Source organism: Orycteropus afer, unplaced genomic scaffold (assembly GCF_000298275.1).
Source record: "Orycteropus afer afer isolate SDZICR_OR568_19922 unplaced genomic scaffold, OryAfe1.0 scaffold00002, whole genome shotgun sequence".
NCBI lineage: Eukaryota > Metazoa > Chordata > Mammalia > Tubulidentata > Orycteropodidae > Orycteropus > Orycteropus afer.
In genome coordinates, this window is record NW_006921589.1 from 19842819 (window position 1) to 19856308 (window position 13490).

General features: G+C 36.3%; 1 protein-coding gene across 1 annotated transcript in view; it reads left to right on the forward strand.

Annotated features, from left to right (window-relative positions):
• The window catches only part of ERBB4 (erb-b2 receptor tyrosine kinase 4), a 1111475-nt gene that overhangs the window by 650944 nt on the left and 447041 nt on the right, over positions 1–13490 (forward strand). The window contains exon 5 of the mRNA XM_042783534.1: positions 3911–3976. Within this exon, the coding sequence (XP_042639468.1) occupies positions 3911–3976 (66 nt within the window). The remainder of the gene's footprint in view (positions 1–3910; positions 3977–13490) is intronic.

Below are 13490 nucleotides of genomic sequence, written 5' to 3' on the forward strand. Positions count from 1 at the left end.
GGGTTTGAACCGCCAGCCGTCTGGTTAGCAGGCAAGTGCCTTAGGCACTATGCTACCAGAGCATTGAAATAGCTTAGTTCAACCTTGTTTTGTCCAACTCTTTTTTAGGTTTTTTTTTTTTTTTTTTTTTTTTGCAAATTCAGATAAGTTGGTTTCTTCCTATAAACTCATGGAAGGTGACCATTAGATACAGAGTGGTCAAAATCTTTTTCCTTGAAAATAATTAAAAGTTAACCCTAAACTCTACGAGGGTGGTAACTATGTCTATTTTATCTGCATTACTAAATAACTTATCAATATTTTATCTGCAATGCTTAACGCAGTTCCTAACACAGAGAAGTTATTCATGGAAAAATTATTGATGAATGGAAGGAAAGATGGTAAGAAGTTTTGTTGTTGTTGTTTCATTTTTGTAAGGTAGATAGATTACTACTAAGAACACCACTGTATGCAGTCCACTCATCTTTCTGGCACCTTTTTGTGGCAGAAATTGTGAAAACAGAGCTAAAAATATTTAAAAATATATTTAACCATAATATGGCAGAAAACTTTACTTCCCAATTGTCTCTAAGAATCAAACTAATGCCACAGGCATATACATTAATTCAGAAATAGTTTTGCTCTGAGATTTTGGTCAGATATTGTGACTGAACTGCAACAAGTCAGTGAAGAGTGTCAGCATAAGTGCCATATATTGAACAATTTTAAAGGACAAAGCTAAGCTGAAAGCCTGGCCAAATTCCAAAAGGACCAAACCTCTAGAGAGAGAGTCAAATGAAGGGCATGTGAGTAACTATATATGGGCACACATTCAATTCAGTATCCAAGGCATTTGTGGTAATAGAATTCTGAAATGTGAGGTCCAAGTCATTACCATGTTTGGTTTCCATGAAGCCAAATGGGTGAATGGATTTTATCAAAGTTAAAATCCCACAAGAGAAGCAGTTGCTTATAGATTTCCTGTTGTAGTAGTAATGGTATTTCTGCTGAAACACAGGTTAAAAATGGAAACTACCAAACAGAACCTCATAACAAATGGACTGTCAAGGTTAAGGTATCTTAACATTGTGTGTATGTATACCACATCACCTGTGTCCAAATAGGTGGGCCTTGTCATGACACTTTATCAAGAGTCATCAACAGTATTTCTATTAATATGCCTTTTTGTATCAAATCTGGGAACAGGTTAGGAGGATAAATTGAAACTTCAAGAATAAAAAGTTAAACATATATTATCCAATAGGAGAGGAATATTGAGAATATTAAGAAAATCAAGTGTTGTCTTTTTTGTCTTCCCCACCTAAAGATAGTACTCTGGTCACAAAGAATAAAGCTAAATATTTTATTAGCCACAAACACAATTAAAGAAGCCATAGATATCTTCAATTAACAAACCACTTAAGGGGTCGATTTAAAGTAGTTTAACACACTAAAGAAACACATTAACATTAGCTTTTTTTTTTTTTTCTCATATAAGTTTGTACTCAGAAAAGTTTTTATTGCTTCTGTTTTGGTCTCACAGTCCTTTCTAATATCCGCTGGTATAAATCAATTTCGATTTATTAGCTCAGTATAAAAGAACTCCAGTAGGTTTTTAATAATAATTATCATTGTCATTGATTAAAGTTATATTGTTCAGGCCAGATGGAGTCCTTTTCCTGTCAGCTAGAATGAGCTTGCATTATGTGGAATAATGTGTTTGGATCTAAATAAACAGATGGCAGAGTGACAGGATATTATATGCTGGTGATGTCAGCAGCAGACAGAATTGCTTTAAATAAATTCTTCTGTAGCAAGGCTAATACTTTTTCAAAGGTGTCTGAGATTAACCCTAGGTATTATACTAACTTGGAAATAGCACCATCCCAGAGGGGTGCAAATGATGTACAAGCTTGACATCTAACCAAAAGTTTGGAGGTTGGAGTCTACCTAGAGGCACCTCAGAAGACAGGACTGGGGATGTACTTCCAAAAAATCAGCCATTGAAAACCCTGTGGAGCAAGGTCCCACTGTAACACACACAGGAATGCCATGAGTGAGGACTAACTCAAAGGCAAGTGTCTGGGTAACCGATTACTTCCAGAAGGGTAGGATGAGGAGGAAAAGTTCAGCTTCAGAAAAGTGTATCTGCTAGATCTGTAATTTAATCTTATAAACAGTTAACAGTGTGGGTTAAGGCAGGCAGTCTTATGAAGGGGATTTTAAAAAGGCCACCCAATTTGTTAGAACCTCCAAACTGATGATTTAAAATTTTCCCAAGGAAAATTGGGAATATTTGTTATAACCTTAATACATAATTTACATAATATAATGAACTCTGTTAAATAAACACTTTAAGAGTGTAGCTATTCACACAGAGCCCAGATAGTGCAGTGGTCAAAGCGTTCAGCTGCTAACTGAATGGTTGGTGGTTCAAACCCACCAACCTGCTCTGTGCGAGAAGGATGTGACAGGCTGCTTCCTTAAAGATTTCAGCCTTGGAAACCCTATGGAGCAGTTCTGCTCTGTCCCCTAGGGTAACCGTAGATCAGAATCAACTTGATGCCAATGGGTGTACCTATTCACAATTAATATCAGAAAATTAACAGAGAAGGTTTATTAAAAGGTATTTTATTAAAAAAAAAAAAAAAAAACTTCAGTGTTTAATAGATTTTTCTATATTTTTCATTCTAAAAATAAGCCCATTCCATATACTTGTACCCATAAAAATTTAAGCTGAACCTATGAAATTCAGAAGCAGGTTTCCACAATAGTCATTATACATGTTTTCTTCCATCTAATAACCCACAGCCACCCAGTCAATTCGACTCACAGCAACCCTCTGTCTTACAGCACAGAACTGGTCCTTGGGTTCCCTTGGCTGTAATCGTAGCAGAAGCAGATCACCACATCTTTCTCTGTGCTGTCACTGGGTGGGTTTGAACTGCCCACCTTTAGGTTCATAGTTGAATGAAAACCATTTGCACCACCTAGAGCTCCTAGCTAGTAAATAGTTCCAGGGAATTTCTCTGTGGGGCAACTATGTTGATGGAGGCAAATGAACAGAGTGGATAGTCTTTAAAAGGAAGGCGCACATGTGGAAGACAAAGACTGACATTTGAAATGCAGATAATAATATCAATAAACATTTTAGACCAGAAACCAAGCTCACTGCCATCGAGTCAGATCCCACTCATAGCATCATTGTTGTTACGTGTCATCGAGTCGTATCCGACTCATAGTGACCCCTCCTTGGGTTTCCGAGGCGGTATATCTATGGAAGTAGATTGCCCAACCTTCCTTCCCAGGAGTGGCTGGTGGGTTTGAACCGCCAGCCTTCTGGTTAGCAGTCAAGTGCCTTAGGCAGTACACCACCAGAGCTCGTAAACATTTTAGAAGTGGTAATCAAATAATCGAAATTGAGCTTTCTAAAAATACTAGCTTTTTAAAATGCTTGAATTGCTTCATGAAGATAATCTAAAATATGTATAGTACCTTTTATGCTGATGGTTCTTCATGTTTTTATAAGAATATATACTTATTTTCTATAGACATCAAATTTTACCTATTGACTTATTCTTTAATATCAGTAAACCATGAGCTCTTAAAATTATATTACTAAAATAATAATGTCCAGTAGTCAAGATGGAAACTCAATTAATGTAAACATTTACTTCTGACATTCTATGAATCATATTTCCTTTTTTCATAAAATGATAAGAAGATTTGGAATATGAGTGTTTATATTTCAGCTTCATGTATATTCGACTTATATTCAGGTTTTGCTACTTATGTGGACATTTTGTGGGGTATGATTTAGACCTAGTATGGCATAAAATTCCTCATAAAAGACTAAGAGTATTTTCTTTCTGGAGTTACCTCAACAAAGAGTGAAAGATTCTCACATGCGTGTCCTTCTCCTGTTCTGCAGGTACACGTTGCCATAAGTCCTGTACTGGCCGATGCTGGGGACCCACAGAAAATCATTGCCAGACATGTAAGTGAGAAAGTTTAAGATTTAAATCCTCAAATCATTTTAATAATTGATGCTTTTCACGCTCTGGTCATCAGAAACATGAAAGTGAGCCTTTGTTTCCTGGTGGTATATTTGCTTCTATCCAGGTATACTACCTAATTCTGTTGCTTTTAAATGGAATGTAATATATAATTGCTTCTTATAGTCCTCTGTGGTGTCAAGGTTGGTGATCTCAAAAGCAAAGCTATGGTGATATTAGTGTGACGTCAGAATCTGTCCATCAGGAGCAGGAAATGCAAACGTCCGCAAAATGATAATAACGCCATTAGAGATAACTGGATATTGCAGGACTTCCCCCAAATAGTGTGTCACCATTTAATCATTAAAGAAGAAAGAGATGGAGGATGAGACAGAGAAGGAGGGATAAATGGGCAGGGGAGGGCAAGAGAGAAAGGACTCATACCCTACAAGAATATAAATACTTGTTTTTCCTGAGGAAATAAAAAATGACTGAAATATTATGTGGAAAACAGTGAGGTGACAATTTAGAATGTATCCCTTTATTAGGATTGGAGAGACATAGCAAATATTGTTGAAAATTTGACCATACACTTATGGGACATTGTGCAGTTTTATTATACCATTGGATAAAGGTTCAGATGTTTGCTAGAGTCTGTTTAAAAAAGAAATACAGAAATTACATATTGTAAGCAGTCAAAGAAAATGTAGGAAAAGATATATTCTCAATAGGAAATGATTTTTTAAATCTTTTTTTTTTTTTTTTAATCATGGACATTCCCATGTTCAAAATTCATAAAATCTGAAAAAAGAGTATAACATCAAATGTGTCATCCTACTAATGTTCAACATTTGTCCTTCAGCCATTTGTGGCAACAAATATTTTGGGTGATGTTTGTGTATTCTTCCAGGTAAATTTATGTATAAACACAGAAATATGCGTACGTACCCCGCTTATTTTCAATCAGATATTAGCATGCTGTGTATGTTATAAGGAGCCCTGGTGGAACAATCGTTGAAGACTCAGCTGCTTACTGAAAGGTCAGCAATTGAATCCACCAGCCAGTGTGTGGGACAAAAGATCTGGCCATCTCTTCCCTTAAGGATTGCAGCCTAGGAAACCCTACGGGGCAGTTTAGTTATGTGTTGAAATCACCTCAAACGCGCACAACATGTATGCTATTGCCACACTTTGATTTTTTTTTTAATTTTATTTATATGTGTATAAATTTACTTGTAGTATTAATCCCTGAAAATGAAATTAGCAGAGTCAAAGATGCGTATTTTAATTTAATAGAGATCACCATCATTGAGATCTTGTTCTCTATAGAAGTTTTCATAATTTACTTTCCTAAGACCTTTGTGAGATCCTGTTTACCTATAAAAATGTTATTATCAGACTTTTGGATCATTGTTTAGTATTTAGGTGTAGCTTTAAGTTAACTTATTTAATGGAAATAATGATTTATGACAGGAATATTTTGACAACAATTTTTAAAAGGCTTTTTAAAGTAAGATTAGACAGATGAATATGTGAAATGCATTCACTACAGTATCTCTAAACAATGTTTTAATATAGCAAAGAAGTTGAAAGCAGGTAGCACACAATGCTGGCATGACATCGATATGACTTGCTTTTCAAAATCTAGATGTAAAATATCGAAGCCTGAGCGCAACACTTTGTGATGAAGTGGCAAGTAATCATGGAAGTTACCATGACCATGGCACACTCATGACAATGAATTCTGAGTTGTCAAGCTCAACAATGAGTGTTTACTCATTCATTCACTCACTCATGCATTCATTAATCCATTTATCAGAGGGTCAAAGAGGCTGCCCTGCCAGACACCTCCTGCAGGTGAGATCTTCTGACCAGTTGGCCCTGACCCATTGTCTCCTGGTGGAGGAGGGGAGTTTGAGGCCTGATAGGGTGGGACAACCAGATTCTGTCCCCAGAGAATTTGGATTTAGGATCTGGCTACACTGCTTAGAAATGTGTGCAGGGACTCCCATTAAATCAGGTAGCTGCTTTCTGTTGGTAGGTGAGATTTGAGAAATGCCAGGCTGAGATTCTTTTGCCCAGTAGGAGCACATAGACGCCCTGCCACTGTGTCATGCCTCCAGTGCTGGGTCCTAAACCGGTTTGCCTTCTTTACAAATCGTTCAGAGTTCTCCTTTTTTGCCTTTTACATGGTTTCCAGGGTTTATAGCCACACTTGACGGGAAGAGTCAGGGAGAAACAGGTGTATACTCTTATTTTTAGGGGGCCTGAAGTCCCATATGTTGGTGCCATCGAGTCAGCTCTGACTCATGACAACTCTGTGTGCAACAGAAGGATCTTGCTCCATCCTCGCAGTCATCACTCTGCTTGAGCCCATGTTGCAGTGTCATTCATTCTCTTTTCATTCCTACATTATTTGTGAGTCATTTCTTTCCCTGTGATTGAAATAAATTCTTTCTGGTGAGGGCCTCTCTGGAGGTATTCAACTTCATGACTTACCAAATTTTTTCTTACTATTTATGGATAATTATTCTTTGAGACTTTTCATACAATGTGGAAGAAGGGTGAAAGTATTTTAAAGCTCCATATTTTGAACAAAGGAAATTGAATTTAAGGATATAATTCTTTCACCATACCATATGAATTCTGACATCTTCCCACTAGTCTCCTCCTAAAACTTCACATGTACTCAGATTATCCTCTATCACTAACTGGTAAAGATAAAGAACTTATATTCTCAGACAAGAAGTCTATGATAATGAATTACTTGTTCAGATGTAATCAAGCAAAGGGTGGTGATCACCATGAAAACATCTGTCTGAACAGAGAAATGAGCGAACTAAGATCCTGGTCACAGCAAAGTGAGCTTGAGAGGAGCCAGGTAGGAGGCAGACATTTTGAACAGAAGAAATGAATAAAAAAGGTTTTTGGTTTTATTTTTTTAAGTATATTTAGTGAAATGGACAGACAGTAAGAATAAATGGTAGCTTAATATGGACAACCCCTGTGTAAACTTGTCAGAAATTTTAGCAGAACTTTGCAAATTTTTAAAAAATGTAGTAAAATTTTGTGACTTATTTTGTGGACTGGTTTGGGTGTCAGTCAGCTTCAATTGTGTTGCAGACTATAAACTCTGGAAACCAGCAGCTATATTAAAAACGTTTTTCTAAAATATAAAATATTTGTAAATAGAATTTCTCAGAAAAAAACACCTTAGACAACCTACAGAAGTTTATAAATAATAAAGTAAGCAAATTTCACTTGTAAAATATAGCCAATTTTTCAACTCTTTACTGTTTTCTTATGAGTTTGATTTTAAAATTGGTTTTAATTCATTCTGTTAAATCCTATTTGATATTAGAGCAACATACCCAATGATCTAACAGGAATTTTATATATATATGTTTTCAAGAGGTCAAAATAGAACTTACGATGGGATGCTGAAAGCTGCATTACATGTGGAGCAGTGACTCAAACTTGAAAGTACTTTTAAGCTCAGTTAAATCATGGCCGTGTTGTTCCACAGCGCAGCTTAAGTAAATTGATTCAGTGGATTAATGTAGTCATGTCAGGGGAGACAAACTTATCTGCTATGTGAAGTCGGAAGCTTACAGAAGTATTATTTAACAGGCTTACTGGTAAGAATGACAACTCTCTCTATTCATCAGAACTGAGTCCTAAGGTCTGAGCTCTATAGGGTTAGGTGGGAGAGAGATTAAGCCTTAAGAAATAAATAATCATGATTAAAGGAACAAAGTTATCTCAGTCCTTGCAAGATATATGGAGCACACTTTTCTCATTTAAAATAGATACTGCCTGTCCTTTTTTATCTCTAAGCACAATATCAGGCTAGCTTTCTCCAATCTCATATTATCAGTCAGGGTGGTTGTTTCATTTTACACATCCCTTTTATCCTCTTGGACCAAGTGTCATCACAGTTTGGCACTGCATTTTGAGTGAGGAGGAAAAAGAAGTATCAAAATATTATAATGTTATTCTTACATCCTTTATACATGTTTTGCATTGAAGTAGTTATAATTGTCTTCAGTTGCTGATTATATTACTAAAATTTTCTAGGCTGATTACCACTCAAGTGATATTTCTTTCATAGAAACTAATTGAAAAAATCTGCATGCCATTTTCAATAAGTTGAAAAAAAAATTGTCTCATAAAATGAAATCTTACACCACAGCTGTTATTGGGGAAATCCATACTTTCACCTACTTGAGTGAGTAGAGATATTCCTGTCCCCCAAAGTGAACATTAAATAAAGTGCTAAATAAAATGCTAATGTTAAATAAAATGTCATTTTAACAACAACAAAAAACTGTAATGGGATTTACCCCTTACTTCTACAATATTCTTCATACCAAGATTACATCAATATATTAATTAAATATAGAATAACAATGAAATTAATACAAGCATTGTGTTCATTCTGTTGTAGGTAATTGGGAACAAGAGATATTATTATACTGGCAAAATAAAAATTTGTCCCAAACAACACTTTTATTTATTACTTCTCTAAAAGCATTATAGATAAGTTAGGAGAATTTAGAAATTATTTATCATTTTCCTCAGTAATTTATTATGCTTATGCACAGAGAAAATTGCTTTCAGCAATTGCAATATATTGAGACATTCACTTTAGTAATAAGGAAAAAAAGTTGACTTGTAAATTCTATTTATTTTGGGGACAACCTTTAGAAATATATATATGTATGTGTATATATCTAAAGCACTTGACTGCTAACCAGAAGGCTGGCGGTTCAAACCCACCAGCCACTCCTCAGAAGGAAGGTTGGGCAATCCTACTTCCGTAGTGATACTGCCTCGGAAACCCAAAGAGGGGTGGCTATGAGTCGGGGCCGACTCGACGGCACATAACAACAACAATGTGTGTATATATATATATATATATATATATATATATATATCTGCTTTCATTTTCCCTAAAATATATCTGGAACTGTTTTGAAGTGAAACAATCAAATCAAAGGAAATTACTCTATGTTTTCGTTCAACTTCTGTAAGAAAACATAGCAGCACAAAATTAAATTATATGTATTTTCATGAAATGTCCAAGTTTCCTGTAGATTTTGAAACCAAAATAACAAATTATGAAAATAATAAACTAATTATAGTCACATACACAAATAAGCATACAATTCATCTAAAGTGTAATTGTATTTACAGTCTTTGTGGAACAAATGTTGTTTAAAACGAAGGTGCCGATGTGGTAAATATCCAATTAGAACAGAAAAAGCAAGTGGGAGCTTGTGGGGAATAGAGAAAGAGCTGAGCCAGCAGGCCCAATCAATCAGGAGAACAGCGAACCTTTGTTAAAAGCCAACATCTTTAATTAAAATCCCTGTGTCTTACTAATAACTTTTCATGTCCATAAGCCTTCCTATCGATTCAATTATTTCCTATTTGTACTTTTTTGCATTGATAGTTTCTTGAGATATTGTAAAATTAAGGGAAACTTTATAATGAATGGATTATGAAATTTTGCCTTTCTAAAATATTTCACAAAATGACCCAATATTTACTTTTAGAAAATGAGAGAAAAATCTCCTCTACTATACAGATAATTTGCTAATATTTTTTGTAAATTGGCAATCTATTGCAAATATTTAAAAGCACAGATGACTTCCATTTTAACAATAGGAAATACAGTTATTTGGACTGGTCTATGCAATACAGTTTAATGAGATTCAGTATATACTGCTAAATGCAACAGTAGGGCCTAAAGGGGTATAAAGGACGTATATGAAATAGTGTCTTTTCTGTGGTCATGCTGTGGGACACAGACAAAGATGATAAATGTTTAAAAATTTCAAAAAGAATATTGAACGTGGAGCATAAGCAAGCAAGAAATGCAGTTCTAGCCCTAAACTAACACAATTTCAAGAACGTCAATTTCCTCAGGTTTCCTCATCTATACAATGAGGGGATTAAAATAAGATGATTTCTGTTCACACTCCCCTGTGTGGTTAGATATTTGTGTGTACGTGTGTGTGCATATTGATATATAAACCAAAAAAATCAAACCCACTGACATCAAGTTGATTCAGACTCATAGCGACCCCTATTGGGTTTCTAAGACAGTAAATCTTTATGGAAATAATTTGCTCCATCTTTCTTCTGTGGAGTGGCTGGTGAGTTTGACCCACCAACCTTCTGGTTAGCAGTCAAATGCCTTAGTTCCTTAGGCACTACACCACCAGAGCTCCAGATACAGAAATAATATAAATGCAAGAATAAATCTATAGATATAAAAATAAAGATATAGATGTAGCTAGATATGGTTGATAGAGAGAGAGAGAGAGAGAGAGAGACAGTGAAATTAAAGAGTGAAAATTCCACAGTTCAGGATTATTAATAGGACATTGAGAAGAATAGACATATCTGGAAATGTTAGCATGATAATAATTTTATTATTGTAAAATTGTATTTATTGATTATTTAACATTACAAACCACAAACATTTATGTAGTCCTCAGTATACTTTAGGCACTATTCCAAGTGTAATGATTTTACCTAAAACATATATTCTTCACATCAACCCCATGAGGTAAGTACAGTTGCTATTTCAAGTTTTATAGAGGAAAAAACCGAAGGTCAGAGGGGTAGTTTTCTGAACATTGTTGTTGTTGTTGTTATGTGCCGTCAAGTCGGCCCCGACTCATAGCGACCCCTCCTTGGGTTTCGGAGGCAGTATCACTATGGAAGTAGGATTGCCCAACCTTCCTTCCGAGGAGTGGCTGGTGGGTTTGAACCACCAGCCCTCTGGTTAGCAGTCAAGTGCTTTAGCCACTATGCTACCAGAGCTCCTTTTCTGAACATAGCACAACTATTTTGTAAAGACAAGACTGGAACATTAGCAGTATATCTTGAAATGCCCTTGTAATAACTCATTGTTCTGCCTTTCACTTACTAAATTGTGCTGGTTTGGGGTTAAGAGTTTCACGAGTGTTATCTTATTTCATCCACAAATCATAAACGTTTGCTGGGAATAAGATGGAAGAGACAAGATTCAGTGAGAGAGTTCTGAGAAAAGTTTGGAAACTGTAATTAAGGACTCATGTTGTAGTGAAATTATTTTTGATTGTGTGTTTTCTGCCCTCTCAGCTGTCATACTATTATAGAACTGTAACAAGGCAGTCAGGGATACCCAAATACCAAGAAGTTGACATTGATTACTATCGGTAAGAGTTTCAATGATTTTTTTTATAATTGTGCATATGTCCGGTTTTCTATAATTCTCTAAAAATATGTCTTAGTTATTGTCACATTTCTTAAAGAAAGGAAAGAACAATCAATAAATCATCTTTCTTAAAAAACAAGGTTTGTTTTTTTGTTGGTTTGTTTTTGGTGATGTTTATATAAGGGGCAAGGTGGAAAGTTTCAGCCTTCATTGATAACTGCATGATAAGGATCAGCATGAATTCTATTCTCTCCCAGAAATGAATCCATGCTACACTTTCCCACATCTCCATCATCTCCACAGACAGCCACTGTATGTGAAATTTTCTCTCTGACCCTAAACACCCAGGGTTAGGTCAGACCTCATCCCTGGCCACCCTGAGCCAGGTCAAAACACACAAGTCAGAAAGACTCTGTCCTTTATCAATGAACTGCCTGTGCAGACTTTCTCTGAATTAGCCTCCCTGAGCTAAGTCAAAGTCTCATTGACACTTGTGGTTTCATTCATTTTCTAGAACAGCTCACAAAATTGATGGAGACTACTGTTACATAACAACAACAACAACAACAACTGTTACTGACAATTATTCATTTACTATAACCAGAAGGAATACAAGTGAAGAATTCCATTAGGCAACGTCTGGGAGAAGTCTCAGAATGGGATCCCCTATGTCCAGGGATGTGCCACATTTTCCCACACAGATGTTTTAGCCAATCCAGGAAGCCACTGAACTTCCATGGTCAGGACTTTCATTGGCTCATTGATAGTCAATGATTAGGGCCGCCTTGCATGGTCACAGACTGAATGAATCATTGCATATCCATGACTGGTTACATCATGTTCCCCATCTCTTACTGAAATTATTTGCCAGTTGTGGCCTTTGGAGCTCCTACTTTGTTAGCACATATTTAAGTGTTGCCTGGCTATTTTAGAAATCAAAGTCCCCTTGATTGCTGGCAAATGCCAAGTATTATTTTCAAGAACCAGAGATAAAGGCCAGTCTAGGTCTTTGTCCCTCAGGTAATCTTCAGGAAGGTCCACATTTATGTCCACATCTGTTAATGACCACAATAAAATGAAAACCAAAAAACTGCCATTGAGTTCATTCCAACTCATAGCAACCCTGTAAAACAGAGTAGAACTGCCCCATACGGTCTCCAAGGCTGTACTTCTTACAGAAGCAGAATACACATCTTTCTCCCATGGAGCAGTTAGCATCCACAGGAAACAAAACTAAACCAAACCCACTGTGGTGGAGTCAATTCTGATTCATGGGGATCATATAGGACAGAGTAGAATGGTTCTATAGGGTTTCCCAGGTAATAAATCTTTAAGGATGAGCTCTGGTAGTGTAGTGGCTAAGGTGTTTGACTGCTAACCAGAAGTTTGGCAATTCAAACCCACCAGCCACTCCTCTGAAGGCAGGTTGGGCTATATACTTCCGTAGTGATACCACCTCAGAAACCCAAGGAGGGGTCGTTATGAGTCGGGGCCCACTTGACGGCACATAACAACAACAAATCTCTAAGGAGGCAGACTGCCATGCCTTTCTCCCATGGACCAGCTGGTGGGTTCCAACAATAGATCCTTCCTTTGGTAGCCATACACTTTAACCACTGTGCTACCAGGGCTCCTTAATGTCCACATTAGATAGATGATAATGTCTTTAAAAAATAATAATACATAAAATCATTGTATCTATAATAATATCTATATGGAGCTCTGGTAGTATAGTGGCTAAGGCACTTGACTGCTAACCAGAAAGCTGGTGGTTCAAACCCGCTAGCCATTCCTCGGAAGGAAGATGGGGCAATCTACTTCCGTAGTGATACTGCCTCGGAAACCCAAGGAGGGGTCGCTGAGTTGGCTCTGACTTGATGGCATATAACAACAACAACAACAATATTGTAAAATATCTATATTATTGGGATTATTATTATTATTCCATCCTTAGAAGGAAGATTGGGCAATCTACTTCCTTCATGATACTGCCTCTGAAACCCAAGGAAGGGTCTCTATGAGTCAAATCCAACTCGATGGCAGTGAGTTGTATTTTTTTATTTTTTTAAATCTATCGTATTGTATTTTTTAAAGAGAATCCTTAATGGTGTACTTAGCATTGTAGGAGAAATTCAGAACTCCAATAACTAAAATTCCCAGTGATGATAACCAACAAAAACCAAACACACTGTCCTTGAGTTGATTCTAACTTATAGCAGCATTTAAGACAGAGGAATACTGCACTTCTACAGCCTACGGTGTCTGAACCTGTAAATCTTTACAGTAGCAGACTGCTACATCTTTCT